The 18,037-nt window shown below is 36.6% G+C and overlaps 1 protein-coding gene across 1 annotated transcript; it reads right to left on the bottom strand.

Annotated features, from left to right (window-relative positions):
- Positions 1 to 825: 825 nt before the first annotated feature.
- LOC131494241 (solute carrier family 7 member 13-like) lies at positions 826 to 17,675 on the bottom strand. Its single transcript, XM_058698444.1, has 4 exons — positions 16,969 to 17,675; positions 12,029 to 12,160; positions 7,185 to 7,546; positions 826 to 4,117 (listed from the first exon to the last, which is right to left on the bottom strand). The coding sequence occupies exons 1-4, from the start codon at positions 17,633 to 17,635 to the stop codon at positions 3,842 to 3,844; spliced, it is 1,437 nt and encodes a 478-aa protein (XP_058554427.1). The 5' UTR covers positions 17,636 to 17,675; the 3' UTR covers positions 826 to 3,841.
- Between the last annotated feature and the right edge of the window lie 362 nt (positions 17,676 to 18,037).

Here is an 18,037-nt window from a genome sequence, read left to right as displayed (position 1 = left end):
ATACACAAATTAATTAATGCGATCTATACACCAGATAAACAGAGTGAAGGCTAAAAATTGCATGATCATCTCAATAAATGCAAACAAACAAAAACAAACTAATTGATAAAATTCAACATTATGATAAAAACTAGGACTCAAGGAGATTACCTTAACATCACGAAAGCTATATATGACAAGCTCACAGGTAACATTATACTCAAGAATTAAAAACCAGAAGCTTTCCCACTAAGATCAAGAAGAAGACAAGGATGTCCAGTCTCACCACTTCTTTCACATATTACTGGAAGTCCTAGCCAGAGCAGTTAGCCAAGGAAAAAAAGAGCATCCATGTTGGAAAGGAAGAAGTAAAATTGCTTCTCTCTGCATATGACATTATCTTAAAAGCTCTACCCAAAACTATTAGAACTAATAATTGAGTTTAGAAAAGTTGCAGAATACAACTAGACATTAATAATCAACTAATTGCAAATGAAATTAGGAAACAATCTCAATTTCAATAGCATCATAAACAATAAAATACTTAGGAATAGATTTAACCAAAGACATTAAGGACTTGCACACTGAAAATTATAAAACATTGATGAAAAAAATTAAAGAAAACACAAATAAATGGAGAGGTATCTCATGCTCGTGCTCATGTTCATGAAGACTCAATATTATTAAATATCCATACTTCCAATAGATTCAACTGCAAGCCCTATCAAAATCCCATAGAATATTTTTTTAGAGTTAAAAAGAACAATTCTAGAATTCATATGAAACCAGAAAAGACCTTAAATAGCCAAAACAATCTTGAAAAAGATCAAAGTAGAGGCATTGTACTCCTGATTTCAAAGTTTATTACACAAAGATATGGTTATTAAAACAGTATGATATTCATATGAAGACAGACACATAGACCAGTGAATAGAGAGCCTAGAAATAAATCCACACATATATGGTAAACTGATCTTTGGTAACGATGCCAAGAATACACATTGGGGAAAGGATGGTCTCTTCAACAAATGGTGGTGGGAAGGATGGATACGCACATGTAAAATAATGAAATTGGACCCTTATCTCACAACATATACAAAAATTAACTCAAAAATAGATTAAAGACTTAGTGGAAAGAATTGAAATCAGGATCTGGAAGAGACGTTAGTATTCTTATGTTCATTATATAAAATGTGGAAGCTATCTAAATGCCCACTGATATATGAATGGATAAAAAAGGTGATATATACAGAGAATGGAGTCTTTAAAAAGAAGGAAACCCTGCCATATTCAACAATATGCATGAACCTGGAGAACATTATGCTAAGTGAAATAAGCCAGTCACAGAAGGACAATACTGCATGATTCCATGTATATGAATGAGGTTATCTAAAATAATCAAACTCATGAAAGCAAACAATAGAATTGTGGTTGCCAAGGGCTGGGGTAGGGGGCAACAGGAAATTGCTAACTAATGGGTATAAAATTTCAGAATACATTTTAGAGATCAATTGTACAACAAAGTGCCTATACTTATACTGTATTAATACTTAAAATTGTGTTAACGGAGTAGATCTTATATTAAGTGTTCTTATCACAATAAAGTTTTTTAAAAAATAAAAAAATAAAAGGAATTCAGAAGAAACATAGAAACATGGTTGGACAGTTCTGACTTGGAGTCTCTCATGAAGTTGCAGTCAGGTCTTGGCTGGGCTACCGTCATATAAACGTTTCCCTGGTGTTGTAGGATCCAGTGTGAAGGTAGCTTCCTGAAATGACTATCATGTTGATGCTGGCAAACTGGTTTTTCTCCACTGTGTCCTCTCTGTAGGACTACTTGATTGTTCTTCCAACAAAGGCCTGTGGTTGTGACCAGAGCAAGCAATCCAAGAGAAGAAGGCCTCAGCAGCAGCGCCACTTATGACCTAGACTTGTAGGTGACACACCATTGCTTCCTTCATATTTCGTTGCTCAAGAGCAACCTGGACTCATGTGGGAGAGAAGTGCCTCAGAGCATGAATTTCAAGGGGTGAGAAGTACTTAGGCTGTCTTGGAGGTTAGATAATATGATTTTAGGGAGGAATAGCAGTAAGAATATCCTCTCTCAGTTGGGAACTTACATTTTTAGTTTTCTCTATATAGTAGACAATTTCAATGGAGTCATATGTCTGTGTACTACACATGCAAAAATATTTAGTATGTGAGTTTAGAAGAAAGCCTTCCTTTCCATATTATGGAAATTGCATGAGTATTTTTGGCAAATACCTTATATATAGGTTTCCTGGAGCTGCTGTAACAAATTACCACAGCCTGGTGGTTTACAACAACGGAAGTTTATTCTCTCACAATACTGGAGGCTAGAGGCCAAAATCAGTTTCACTGGGCTGAAATCAAAGTTTTGGCAGGGCCACACTGCCTCCAGATATTCTAGGGAAAAATCCATTGTTTGCTTGCTTCTAGCATCTGGTGGCTGCTGTCATTCCTTGGCTTGTGGCCTCATTATTCCTGTCTCTACCTCCAGGGTTACATTGCCTTCTCTTCTGTCTTGTCTACTATCCCTCTACTTCTCTTTTATAAAGATATATGTGATTGCATTTAGGGCCTATGCAGATAATCTAGTTAGATGTCCCTTGTCTCAAGATCTTTAATCACATCTGTAAAGACTCTTTTTTCCGTATAAAGTTAGATACAGAAGTTCTGAGGATTAGGACCTAGACATTTTTTTTTAATAGAAGTGTAGTTCTATATACCATATTATATTAGTTTTAGGTGTACAATATAGTGATTCAACAGTTCTGTACATTATGCAGTGCTCACCATGATAAGTGTAGTTACCATCTGGACTTGAACATATTTTTCAGCATCATTATTTAGCCTATCACACTTTGTAGAGGTAAACACAAGGGTTTGAAAGTGAAACACATTCTTTTGATTGATATCACTGTGAAGTGTTTAGACCAGTGAGTAGGAAGCAATATGTAGTTTTTATTAATATAAATCTCAGATTTATAATATTCTTTTTTTGTTTTTGTGGATGCATCTTACATTCATTCAATGAATGTTGATTAAATATCTGTTATCTACTGTTTACCCATGTACTCGTCTTCCTGACAATGACTTTTTTATTTTGTTTGTTTGATGGTTGTTGGAGGAAAGTGGTGAAAAACATGTTGGGCACTAGGGAACTAAGGCTTCAATTACAAGCAAAAGAATTAGAATTGTAAACAATTTGAGGGCTCTTGGGTGGCTCATTCGGTTGAGCATCCAACTTCGGTTCAGATCATGATCTCAGGGCTCGTGGGTTCAAGTCCCACATTGGTCTCTGTGCTGACAGCTTAGAGCCTGGAGCCTGCTTCAGAGTCTGTGTCTCCCTCTCTCTCTGCCCCTCCCCCGCTCCCACTGTCTCTTTGTCAAGAATAAATAAACATTAAAAAAAATTTTTTTAAAGAATTTGAATACGTAGCTGGACGGGGATTTGATATATGTAGTTGGGGATTGGGTATGAAGGGGGAGGTTTTGTATCTATGAGGGTATATATATATATATATATATATAATTTTTATTTTTTTAATGTTTATTTATTTATTTTGAGAGAGAAAGAGAGAGAGCTCATGTGCATGCACGTGCATGAGCAGGGGAGGGGCAGAGAGAAAGGGAGAGGGAGAAAAACAGGCTCCATGCTGTCAGCACAGAGTATGACATGGGGCTCAGTCTCACAAACCATGGGATCATGATCTGAAACAAAATCGAGAGTCAGATGCTTAACCAACTGAGCCACCCAGGTGCCCCTGGGTGTATACATTTTAAAGCAAAGATTGAATGTGCTTAGTCATTAACCACTTACAGATTTAGGGTTGCCTATTTACAAAAAGATTTCTTCAAGATGTTTTTTTCCTGTTGAAATACGTTCATCTTGGTCTTCAGGTGGTGAAACATTAAATAATAATTGTAAATAACAAGTGATTTTATCAAAACAAACAGAACGTTGATTAAGGTGAACATGAAGCCTGTAACCCAGAAGTCCACTGAAAATAAAGATAAACCCATAGATATACTCTACTTTAGGAGAATGAATCATTGGTGTCAAAATTAGAAACAAAGATATAGCTATGGATCCAAATACAAATGGCAAACGCACCTGAAAGTAAAAAAAAAAAAAAAAAAAAAGGATTAAGATTAAGATTAGTGATGACTTTTTCCTCAAAAGTTCAAAATTTCTATAAACAATATAAGAATATTCTCTTTCTGTTTGGAACAAATGTTTCAAAACACCAGGGAGAAAACTGCAAATATATTTTCAAATATATTTAAAGAGAAAGTCTCGGTAGTATATTATATAAAGTACATCAATGGCAGAATAAATGAGTGTAAAAAGTGGAACAGTATTTATTTATTTATATTTATTCTATAGTTGTTATGAATGCCTACTCTATTCATCAGATATTGTCAACTTATTACTAAAATAAGTGCTTTATTTTCAAGCATGGGAAAAAAGATACATTATAAGAAATCATTGTCAAAAATAAAAAATTAACTATTCCGTTCTAGTATTAGTCATTGAAGCATTCTTAGTTTTGGGAATTTGGCATAACTGTAATATTTGGTTACAATGCCTCTTTAATTAGGCATATACCAATTTTTCCTAGAGCAGCACTATTACATAATAAAAACAGCAGAAATGTTGGAATCAGAAAAGCCTGGTTGGAAATGCAAGCTCTGCAACCTTAACTGTTCATTCCTTCAAGAAATATCTACTGAATCCCTATGTGCCACTTGCCATGCTAGGGGCACAGAGGTATTTAAGACAGATACAGAAGATTCCTCTCCAGGGAGCTTAGTGCCACTGTTCAGCTGTTTAACTTTGGGCTACTGAATTAATCTGGTCCTCAGACCTATTTGCAGAAGGGAGCCAGAAGGAGGCTCCCTGCGAGTCCTGTGGGGCCCATTGCACCAGCGTCCAGGGCTGCTGTCACTGCACAGTGAGACCCTTGGGGCCCTGCACCGTTTCAACTGAAGGAAGCTACATGGTGGGCAGGCAGCCACGATAGATAAATGTGTTCAGAGCTTTTTAATCAAATATTCCTGAAATATGTGTGTCGTTGCCATTTAAGTTGGGGGAAAAAAGGGTCTTTTCCAACCCATTTGCAAAATGAGGTTTTATCTAATGCTGGTCTTTTGAAGTCTTTGTGAGCATTGTACACAGGGCACTTCAGTAAAACGTGCTCAACAAAATGGCATTTCTTTTTTAAAAAAATATTTTTTTAAGATTTTATTTTTAAGTAATCTTTACATCCAATAGTGCTCAAACCTACAACCCTGAGATCAAGAGTCATATGCTCAACCAACTGAGCCAGCCAGGTTGCCCCAACAAAATGACATTTCTTAATTAACTTTAGAACAGTGATTTGTATACATTTCTTACACTTCTCTGAGGCTAATGGGTTTTTTGAACTGCCTAGTAGAGTACCTGAAACATAGCAGATAGTTACTGCTTATTTGTTGAATAAATAGATGACTCAAATCCAAGATATTGTCATTCACTTTTTTCAAGAGGAGAAATGGCCAAAGAGGGAGCCATTTTGAGGGGAAGAAAGTGAAGATTGTCTAGACTAGTGTGTCTTAAAATACGGTCAGTCAGTGGACTTCTCTGCATAAGAACCCCCAAGATAATTGATAAACATAAACTCTTAGGGCCCAACTGACATCGACTAAATTAGAATTCTCAAGAGTGAGTCTGGGAATTCATATTTTAAAAAGCACACTTAAGTGGTTATTATGGTCACTGGCATGAAACATGGGACTCTCATTTTACTTTGTACACAATCTCTACATGCAGAAAATATCTTAAACGGGCCATTTTGATTGTATTTATGACACAATTAAAGAATTAAACACTATTTGAAACCTCTTAGGATTTACATTATAGCAAGGTATGTCTTACATTACACCAAGGCAAAATAAATGAAAATAAGAGAGAGGGAAATAAACATAGATAAAGAATGAATTTGTTTCACAAAACACACGCCACAAAGCTCCATATAGATTCTGAAAGCTGTCCATCATAAGGTATAAGCAAATCAGTTATTTAGGAGAGGCCCAAGTATTCTTGATGCTAAGATCAGAAAAAATTTCCTTAGTAGGTCCTTTACAGAATAAAATATTCACCAGTCTTTTTAAAATAAATATAACAAAAATATGGGCTCTGGAATCAGACTGTTTAGTTTAAATTCCAGCCCGGTATCTTTTAGCCAGAGTAATTTACTTAATCTCTAAGCTCTAGAATTCTCTTTAAACTGGGTGACTAAATGAACCTCTGCAGGCTGTTTGACCTGGATATGCTCATGCCTCCTTTTTAACTGATTAATTTTTTAACCTGAGGCTTGAACTCACAACCCCAAGATCAAGACTTGGACACTTAACCAACTGAGCCACTCAGGTGCCTCTACTCATGCCTTCTTCTAATTCACTTTCTATGCTATTGTCAGAATGGTCTTTTCAAATGAGTCTAATTTAATTTCTTATATGTATGATTGCTTAAGTAGTCACTGTATGCACAAGTGCTTCCATCTGATGGAGCAGCGTGGGGCTAATATCTAGCTTGTGCTTTCTTCACTAGGCTGTGCCTGGGCACAGAGCTATGTCTGCCTAGAGGAAGGGGTGCTTTTGTATATTTTGGATAAAGATACTCTAGGAGCCTACAGGGCCCTACTGACATTACCTAGGAGGTAGTGATTTTATCTTGCAAGTTAAGTTCAGGTTCACAATGTTTATAATAATCCAAACTGAGGCTTAGATTAACATCTTATTGATCTTATTGTAGAAAATGAAGACTCTATCAAGGATATGATTAAGAATGGAATGCCATATCACCTATGTTGGGTTGTGCACTGAAGAGATGATTTTGAGTTGGGTCAATATTCCCCCCCTTCCCCCAAAAGCATTGTTTTCTAGCTCCTGGAAAATAACAAAAGTGATAACTATATTCCTTGTGGAGAATCAATTTTGACCTTTTACTCAATAAGAAACAAGCCAAAAATAGCTCATACAGCCAATTATATACATCAGTAAACTGGAACATAGAGATCCAGATCAGATGTTTCATAAATTGGACTCTAATTGATTAGAAGCATCCCCTATAGGTTAAAAAAGTTATATTCCTAGAAATAGAGTATAAAGTTAATATTAACATTTTTATCTTGATTTACCTTATAAGGTCTGGGTAGATTGGGGTCCTGGTACCTTAGTTTAAGTAAACCTATCATATATAGCCCTCTTAAAACCCAGGTTGCTAATCCTGAATATTTTATTAAATTGATTAAATCTGAGGCTATAATAAGACAAGAAGCTAAGATGATTATCTGGGTGATAGCAACAGTTGGACTGAAGTAGTTATTAAGCATGGAGAAGATCAAAGGCAGTTGTCCTTCTTGGCTTGCTGTGTAGAACAGCCTCGATGCTGAAAGCACTGTACAACATATGTTGCTAACTATTGAAGTTGAAATCCCAAAAGAAATGACCCATTGCATGGAAGGGATTACTTTATCCATCCAGGTGACAGCAACAGCATCTAAAAAAAATTTCAAAAGAGTCAGTCACTTTTGCTTCATTGCAAATATGGCAAAAATTATTCACTTCTTCTTGCATCTGTACTCTTTGTAACCTGACTTGGCCCCTTCTTCTGAGAGGGAGTTTCTTTATCAATTCTTGAATATGGCCTCGTGGTCTATTTTGGCCAGTAGAATGCATTGGAAGTAGTAGTTTGCCAGCTCTGAGCCTATACCTTGAGAAGTATCACATGTTGCTTGCTCTCTTGAACCCTGCTTAGATACCATGTGAACAAGCTCAACCTAGTCTGTGAAAGACAAACCATAGTAATTCTGGAGCCTGAAAATTCATCTTATAGACTTCCAAATACAGGGAGCATAATTGACCTAGGGCCCTGGCTACTGCACAAAGAAATACATTGTGGCATTTCTACTAAAGCCATGCTCCCACAGGTTGTTCCCAGCTAATATCTGTGAGGTAGAGGCACTAAGAGGTACTTATTTATCTGATGGCCAACTTTGGCTAAAGGGCTTCCTGGCAGATGTGCCAAACCTTTCCTATACAGCATATGAGTCCAGGGTGTTTTTACTTATTTTTTCCTCTTTCTCTTCTTCACTTTGGGTCACACTCGCATTGTGATCCCATGGCTCTCCCAGCCTTACTTGGCTTCCTTCTTGGTTTCTCTAACACAAGCATTTCTCTTACTAAATTCATTGCACATTTAATTCTTTCTTGGCATTTGCTTCTCCAAGGACTCAAGCTAACCTACAAGCTGAGTCCCCAAAGAAACAGGAAATCATGGCCAACCTCAATAAAGCTGCTTACCCAAACTGCAAGGGACTGCAGACACACATATGACTCCAACAGAGAACCAGAACTGCCTAGCTGAACGCAATATAAATTGCCAACTTGTAGAATTGTGAACCAAATAAGTGGTGGATGTAAATCAGTACATTTTGGGGAGGCTTGTTTGGCAACAACAGATGAGTGATAGTCACAAATACTATGATTAAAAATAAGAATAGAAGATTTTCAATGGGGGTAAATATAGATGCTTAACTAAGGCAAATAACTGATACTAGAAACATAAGGAATTATGTTGTGAGGGCATCAACTATACTGCAAAATTTCTCCAAAATTATTGGCCATTGATTATAATTAAAGTAGAGCTCAAAATTATATGATACGATTGCGTTATCTTTACTACCTATGATGTACTGGTCTTTTTCATTGATAATGTGATGAATTGATGGTGGTTTAGTTCTTTTCTTTTTTTCAATTGCAAGTGCTTTGACACCTACAGTTTTGCCTCTAATAATTTATTTGCAAAGTTGAAAACATTTAGCTTTGTTTTGTAGGTATTTCGGTTCTAAAATTCCGACAATTTCTTATTAATAATGTTAACAACCCTAAAATTCAGAGAGATGATTGCAATTATATTGTAAGTTTATTCACTATACTCCATTTCATGATTTTAAATTGCATTTCAAACCTTCTAAGACTGGAATGAGACTTAGGAGGAACTTGTCAGGGCTCAAAGGATATTGAACTTAGAATCAGTCTTACTAGTGTGATATCCATCACAAGGTAGGCATCTAAGTCAGGCTGGTAAGGTGGCATTGTGGGGGAGGCAGAGATAATAGTGTCTAACCTGGAAATGGTAAGTTGTTTAGAAAGGATGATATGTGGTGAGGGTATTCGTGCACACCTAACAGAAAGTTAGGCTTGCTTAGATCTTGGAGAACCTGCGGTGGTCAGTTTAGAAGTTGGTATTTGTGTATTTGGTGGTGACGGGGTGGTTGCAGCAGGACACAAAACAGAGAGTGTTTAAGCAGGAGAGTGACATGATTAGATTTATGTTTTATAACATCATCTCTAGAGACTGAGTGGAGGCTGGATTGGAGGGAGATTAGAAGTGAGTGTACAAATGAGGAGGTTGTTGCTGTAGCCCGATGAGGAAAATGAGGGTCTAGACACTGAATGGGCGTGCGGAAGGGGGAAATACCTGACGAGCTGTTAATGGAGTAGAGTTTTACAGGACTTGCTGATTAGTTTGGAAGTGGGTGTAAGGCAAATTACAGTTCTGTCTCTCATTTTAATAGTTAAAACAAAATCCCCTTTAGTGTTACTACTGTATTCCTGTGAGACCAAATTGTGGGAAGGTGTAATAGTAACATGTTATTATTAACTTATCAAAATTTAGGGGCACCTGGATGTCTCACCTGGTTGATCATCGTCTCAGGAAATGATCTCATGGTTTGTGGGTTGGAGCCCTGCATCAGGGTCTGTGTGGACAGTGTGGAGCCTGCTTGGGATTCTCTGTCTCTCCCTCACTCTCTGTGTGTGTGCTCTCTCTCTTAAAAAATAAATAACTTAAACAAGTTTATATTTTCTTGGGGCATCTGGGTGGCTCAGTTGGTTAAGCATCTGACTCTTGATTTTGGCTCAGGTCATCATCTCACAGTTAATGAGTTCAAGCCCTGCATCAGGCTTTATGCTGACAGTGTGGTCTGCTTGGGATTCTCTCACTATCCCTCTCTCTCTCTCTGCCTCTCACCCCCTCTCCCACTCTCTTTCTCCTCAAAATAAGTTAAACATTTAAAAACTTATATTTTCTTTTCATTTATTTTTTAATGTAACATTTAAAAAATTGTATTTTCCTTTTATTTATTTTTTAATGTTTATTTATTTATTTATTTATTTTTGAGAGAGAGAGAGAGGAGGGGAAGAGAGAGGGAGAGTGAGAGAATCCCAAGCAGGCTCCAACCACTTTCAGCACAGAACCTGATGGGAGGCTTGAACCCATGAACCATGAGATCATGACCTGAGCCAAAATCAGGAGTCAGATGCTTAACTGACTGAGCCACCTAGGTGCACCTATATTTTCCTTTTAGAAGCAACATAACATTTTTTGTACTAGTGTCAGAGAAGATGCATAAAACCACCTTTTGACTTTTTGAAACTTGTATAGTTTTTTTTTTTCAAAATACATTTCAAAACTTATTTTTGTAAAGGCTTTGCACATCAGACTAATCCTCTTTGTGACCTTTGCTTTGAAAACCCCTCCACTGCAGGGAAATTCTAGTTACCTGAGTATCCTAGTATGTTGGCTCTAGTCACAGCTTCTCCCAAACCACATGCACTATATTTGTACACGGTCAGATACCTCTGTTCCTGTCTTTCTATACAATATTTTTGTAGTTTATGTTTTTATTGGTGTATTACTTGGACTTTATCTAGAATATTTAAAGAGTGAGTTGTATCAGTAAGTGAACTTTCTAGATAACTTCTCTTCTTTCAGGAGTAACTGCCTTTTTTTAAATTAAAATTTGATGGAATTTTTAAAATATATTTCAAATACTACTCTGCCTTTTTAAAGTAAACAATGTAATTTAGCATTTTCTTAAAGGCTTGGTGTTTCCAAAAAAAAAAAAAAGGCTTGGTGTTTTCATAAAAGTTTACCAGTTGGTTCTGTGGAAATGTTATTTGGCATTAGAAAAATGATATTTTTCTGATCATAAGTGCAACATGCTAATCATGGAAAATCTGAACAATATGAAACAATATAAAAAAGAAAATAAAAACTGTAATTTTATCATTCACATGACACCATTTACTACTAACCTTTTGATATAGCTCTGTTTAGTCACATCTATGGTGTCTACTATATCATTATTTGTTTTAATATACCTTATTATCTGATATATATTAATGTATATACATACTATTACTTGCATTGATAATAATCTCTCCTAGTGGTGGCGATACAGGGCTTTGATTTGGTTTGTTTGTAAATTGAGGCATTTTAGTGTGGTGGTTGAGAACATGGGCTTTGGAGTTGGACCACCTGGTTTTGAGTGTGTCAGTTACCAGGAATGTAACTTTGAGCACCATACCTAGAGGTATTGGGAAGAGCATTTTTTTTAAGATCAGATCTTGCAACTTGCTGTCCACGTTTACAACCCACTACCTTCAGTAACCTGGACAAGACACATGCTTTTATCATAAGAAGAGCATGATGGAGACCCAGTTTTGGATCTTAACTCTGTCCATTACTTAACTTCCCTGAGCTAGTTTCCCTACCTACAAAATGAAGAATGCACTGCCTATTCCAAACAGTTATTTTGAGGATATGTATCTGGGTGTGCCCTAAAGGGTAGAAATTCTAACAAAATATCTCTTCTTTGCTTCTTGCTGTGCTTGCTCCTGGTTCTCTTCATCTCTTTCCCCTTTCTCCTCTGCAGCCCTCTCCTTCTTCTCTTTCTCTTTCTAATTCTTGCTTTTCACATTCTACTATCCTTAGATCTTTCCCTTAGCACGTGCCCCTTCTTTATAGATAATTTAGGTGATTATTTTTCCTTTCCTTATAAAAACCAAAGCATGAATACGTCATGTTTATATTCTTAGGGGTGTATCAAACATATCTACAGTGTACAGGAGTCAATGTTTATTGAGAGTAGGTAGTAGTAGTGACTGGTTTCTCTCTGTCTAGACACATTCATACCTGCAGAGATGATTTCCTGAGGGGTCAAAACTGCCAGGTAGGATATATTCACCAATACGTAAACAACAGCCACCATGGGAAGAACGGTAATCAGAGCTTTGGGAATATTCTCACCAGGATTTTTTATCTCTCCTAAAAAACACAAAGTTATCAGAAGAGGAAGTATTATTGTGGGACTTTTGAAGAGTTCTTTATAATAAAAAGAGGAGAAAGTATTGTTCATGGATCCATGCTTCCTTATCTACATGGACTGATTCTACATTGGTCCTGCACAAATTGTGCCTGAAAGCTTAGATTTCTCATTATTTTGTACTATTTTGTTAAAAATTATTATTCCGAAATTATCCCATAAATAGACTAATATATTTTTAAAAAAATTTTAACAGGTTTATTGATTTTCAAGAGACAGAGAGACAGAGAGCATGAGCAGGGAAGGGGCAGAGAGAGAGGGAGACACAGAATCCGAAGCAGGCTCTAGGCTCACAGTGGTCAAACACAGAGCCCAACCCAGGGCTTGAACCCACAAACCTTGAGATCATGACCTGAGCCCAAGTCAGACGCTTAATCGACTGAGCCACCCAGATGCCCCATAAAAAGTGACTAATAATTTTAACTGTCACTTTGGGAAACTATAAAATGTTACATTAACACTAACATTTTATTTTCTTTGAGAAAGAGAGAGTAAAAGATAAAAAAGTTTTAACTTGTACCAAATTAATGCTTTCTTTCTCATCTTACTCTTTTCCCACCACTGTTCAAATGAACAGTAAAAAATTCCTTTAGGAATACTGTCTCTTACAACTTGCTTGGTTTTAATGTGGAAAATTTCTTTTGTCCCTAACATGACCAACTTTGGTCACATCCTTAAGACCAGGGAGTATTACCAAGTTTTAAATGTGTCCAGGGAAGCAGTGGATTCTTAGTTTGTGTTTTCTACCATATTCCTGTCTTCAGTGCAGACTAAGACCATGTTTTCTGATCTCCAATGGCAGAAGAGCAGCCTGTGGTAGGTGCCCTGCCTGCTTAGACTCTCCTGTTTAGGTTTTCCATAAAGTGACGGGAAAGTTTTGTCTAATGGGCCTTTTCCCGTCTCTTATTTACATTTCTAGCTCGGGCCAAAAGTTACCATTTGTTCTCAGAAAACTTCCTCACGGATCTGGGGAACTGGCCTTTTTAAAAGTTACCCTAGATCTTGCTCTTCAGATCTTTGGACGAGGAGTGGATGCAAATCCGAGCCGGTGGTGCCATTATTAATGCAACTTCCTCTGAGGGTCAGCCAATGCTGCAGTTATCTCCTGGATTTCCTTAGTGCCATGGGAATTTGGAGCAGATTACGAAATCTGAGGGTTTCTTTAAATTGCTGTGAAGATGAATGTGTGTCAAGTGATCCTGATTTTCTACACAGCATGCCATGTCATCTTCCCTGATGCTCCCTTGCAAGAGTCACACAAGTCATGTTATGGAAGCAGAGGACTTTTGTTCTTTTGCTGTTATGTGGCTAGAACTCAATTCCTGACAGTTGTCTATGTCACTAGAGACTCATTTTAATTTCGTCAGACCTGTTACTGAGATGGATGCACTAATAGTTTTGAGAGCCAATATAATTTCTTATTTCAGACGTAAATATAAAGGATGTATGGTGGTGCTTGGGGTTCAGTGGTGTCCCTTTAGGAAGCCCTAGCATACGAATCTGGACATAAGCTGTCTATTCTGTTTATACTTGGCCAGGAATATGACAGATCAGGAAATCTGAGGACCAAACTCAAGAGAAATAGTTCTTTTTAGCCAGGGTTATGCCTCTCTTTTTTTTTTTTTATTTTAAATATCCTTATTTATTTATTTATTTTAAAAATTAATTTAATTATTTTTATTTAAAAATTTTAATTCCAGTATAGTTAAAATACAGTGTTATATTAGTTTTGGGTGTACAGATTCAACAATTCTATACATTACTTAATGCTCATCAAGATAAATGTATTCTTAATCCCCTTCACCTATTTCACCCCTCCTGCCCCCCACTTCCACTTTGGTAAGCATCAGTTTGTTCTCTATAGTTAAGAGTCTGTTTTTTTGATTTGTCTCTTTTTTAATTTGTTCATGTGTTTTGTTTCTTAAATTCCACATTTGAGTGAAATTATGTGGTATTTGTTTCTCTGTCTTGTTTAGTTTAGCATTATACTCCCTAGATCCACTCATGTTGTTGCAAACAGCAAGATTTCATTCTTTTTAAGGCTGAGTAATATTCCATTGTGTATATATACCACATATTCTTTATCTATTCATCTATTGATGGACACTTGAACTGCTTCCATAATTTGGCTATTGTAAATAATGCTGCAAGAAACATAGGCATGCATGTATCTTTTTGAATTAGTGTTTTTGTATTCTTTGGATAAATACCCAGTAGTGAAATTACTGGATCATAGGGTAGTTCTATTTTTAATTTTTTGAGGAACTTCCATACTGTTTTCCACGGTGGCTGTACCAGTTTGCATTCCCACCAACAATGCACACGGGTTCCTTTCTCACCACAAGGATTAACCTGTTTTGGTATACAAGAAGCCAGATGTATAAATTTGGTGTTGTAGACTTACAAATAAAGTTAACAAAGTGGGTAATGGTAGCCAGTCCCATGCAACTGGCCACAAGATCTGATGGAATTATTACACTTGTTTTATTGGGCCTTTTGCTTTAATAGTCTGCAGAGCCAGAAAATTTCAGTAGACCTTTCAAACACCATATTGATCTGAAGTCATTCACATTTCATTACCAGTGCTAGGTATGGGATGCTCATCCTTAATTCAAGGCTTAGTTTGTTTTGATAACAAATCAAGTCAGGGAGTAGGAGGTTGAGATGAGCAGTCCAAAAAGATCCCAAATTAGGTTTATAGCTGCATTATGCTGTATCTTCAGGTGATGATTACTATCAAGAACCTTCCTGCTTGCTCTAGTGAGATGCTCTACCTTAGAGAGATACTAATATCTGGGTATTTACTTTTGCAGAACACATAACTACCCACTGTAGGAAAGGGCTTTTTAGAAACTGCTGGAGGAAGTTGGATTCAGTTGTCCAAGGACCGTGGCTCATAACCCAACACGACTGGGGAAGTGAGGTGACTCAGTGGCCCCTGAAGGATGCAGATCCAGTCGGTGACCCATGAAACTCGGCCTTCACATATGTCCAGTATTTCATGTGCTTTTTTTTTTTTTAATTTTTTTTTAACGTTTATTTATTTTTGAGACAGAGAGAGACAGAGCATGAACGGGGGAGGGTCAGAGAGAGGGAGACATAGAATCTGAAACAGGCTCCAGGCTCTGAGCTGTCAGCACAGAGCCCGACGCGGGGCTCAAACTCACATACCGCGAGATCGTGACCTGAGCCGAAGTCGGACGCTTAACCGACTGAGCCACCCAGGCGCCCCTCATGTGCTTTTTTAATGTCCAAGCTAGCTGCAAGATGATTGCTGTAACAATTCATTTGTGCTAGATAAATTAAAGCCTTATCATTATTTGGAAAACCTTGATATTGGTTTAAAAATTCACTAATTTCACTGCCAGAAATGAAAACATTACCTTTGTCAATTATTAAAAAAGAAAAATGATAAAATCCTTAAAAATTATCTTAATTTTTAATAATCTACATGAGAGAACAAATATCTTAATAATCAAGGAATATCACAGATTTCAATAATTTGAGAATCAGGGCTTCTAAGAAATCATAATGAAAAGTTTTGATAAAATGTTACAGACATTTTAAGCATAAAATCTATACTAGTAGTGTGACATGTAGGGGAACAAGCTCAAGGTTTTTAAATTTTTAAAAAATTTTTAATGTTTATTTATTTTTGACAGAGAGAGTGAGAGAGAGAGAGAGAGAGAGAGAGAGAGAGAGAGAGAGAGAGACTGAGCACAAGCGGGGGAGGGGCAGAGAGAGAGGGAGACACAGAATCTGAAACAGGCTCCACACTCTGAGCTGTCAGCACAGAGCCTGTTGCAGGGCTCGAACTCAGGAACGGCGAGATCATGACTGGACACTTAATAGACTGAGCCACCCAGGCACCCCAAATTCAAGTTTCTTATAGAAATTGTTGCAAAGATTTTGCTTGGAAGTTTTATACAACTTCGCTATTTACTATATTTCTTAATATTTTATATTCTTATAATTTTATAAGGCAAATGAAATATCATGAATTGTTTTCTATTTAATTCTTTTGTTTACTCTAGGGTGCTATGCATCTATTACCACATTCTCTTGGTACCATAACATTGCAGGGGGCAACATGGCCGTATAGTACATGTGCATAGGGAAACATGGGCATTACAACACTCCTTGTAATTGTGAAAAATTGTAAGAACTTCAAACACATACTAATGTGAAGGTGTGGTAAAGCCATCCTAAAGAATGTTATGCAGCAGTTAAAAAAATGTGTTAGGTCACTAAGAACTGATAAGAAAGATCCCTGAGACATATCATGGAATCAAAATTAGGATGTGGCATTTTATCATTGCTGGTAGGGTGTGTGTGTGTGTGTATATATATATATATATATATATAAATCTGTGATAGTCTTATTTTTTACAAATAGATTATATTAATGTATTTCTTACATCACTGATATTTAACTCAAAATGTCTTGAAAAAATGCTAGAATAAAATGTAGTAATGTATGAGAGTGATCTTAATTTCCTTTTGAAAACTTTATATTATAAATTCCCACATTTTGAATAAGGGACATGACCTGAAGAATACTAAATTCCATATTTTCCATATAAATGGTAATATACTGAGGTTTGGTGATGACTAAACTGTGATATATCCAACTAGTCCAAAGAAGATCAAATTGAATTCCAAAAACCAAACAAATCGGCTATATCTTTCTCTATAGAACTGTAGACAAAACTTTAAGCCTGCTACAAAAGTATTTCAGAGATGGATTTACCTGCTATGTTGATCAGGATTGATGTACCAGAATATGCAAACAATCCTTGGAGTAAGGCTTCTGCAATCTGTGAGGCACCAGGAAGTTCAGCGTCGAAAGAATTCTCAAACTTGGCCACATTCTCCTTTTTCCCAATCCCTAACAGTACAATCCCAGTAAGGGAAATGAAGCAGAGGATAGTGATTTTCATCAAAACACTGATAGTTTGAAACCAAGCCACTGTTAGCACCCCTCGAGTATTTAGAAGTCCCAGTGACCACAAAATAGCCAAAGCTAGACATTTCTTTGGTAGCTCTGGAGCTGGACACCTGGTATAGAAAGGCTGAATTATATAGGTAGATATTATCAAGCTTTGCGTAGCTATTCCTAAGGGATACATAAAAAATTTGATCCAAAGACTGAGGAAAGCAACAGAGGATCCAAGAGATCTTTTGAGGAAATAGTAAGGCGCTCCACTTCTAGGGAAGGTTGTCCCCAGCTCTGCAAGACTGAGAGCGCTGATGATAGTCAGAACAGCACAAGCAGCCCAAATACTCAGGGAGACAGCTATGTTCAGTGAAGAGTATTTTAATACCCCTTTAGGAGACACAAAGATTCCTGCACCTGTTGTGACACAAAATAATAAAATATTTCCATGGAAAAATCCTATTGACCTCAGGAGTTGCATATTTTTTCTTTTTTCTTTTTTTTATCCTGAAAAGCAATATAAAAATGTCATGTGGATTGCTAACTTTTATACATTTCTGCATGATTCTTCTGCAGCATGTTTTGTTGATTTACATAAGCATTTTATTGCACTTAACTTTGTTTTAAAAATAATTAACTTGTGAATCATTCTAAGATTCTGTAAACTCTTTTAAAGAGTGCCAGAGTTAAAATGTTTCACATGTTAATTATTTAAAAATTCAAACATACCTGGTGATAGTTGCACAACACTGTGACTATAATTAATGCCACTGAATTGTACACTTAAGAATGGTCCAAATGGCAAATTTTATGTTATACATATTTTATCACAAGTTTTAACAAGTTATTAATGTAATATGCCAAATAGCCCCACCCAAGTGTA

This window comes from Neofelis nebulosa, chromosome 14 (assembly GCF_028018385.1).
Source record: "Neofelis nebulosa isolate mNeoNeb1 chromosome 14, mNeoNeb1.pri, whole genome shotgun sequence".
Classification (NCBI taxonomy): Eukaryota; Metazoa; Chordata; class Mammalia; order Carnivora; family Felidae; genus Neofelis; species Neofelis nebulosa.
Note: the sequence above shows the minus strand (reverse complement) of the source record. Positions and strands in the feature narration are given on the sequence as shown.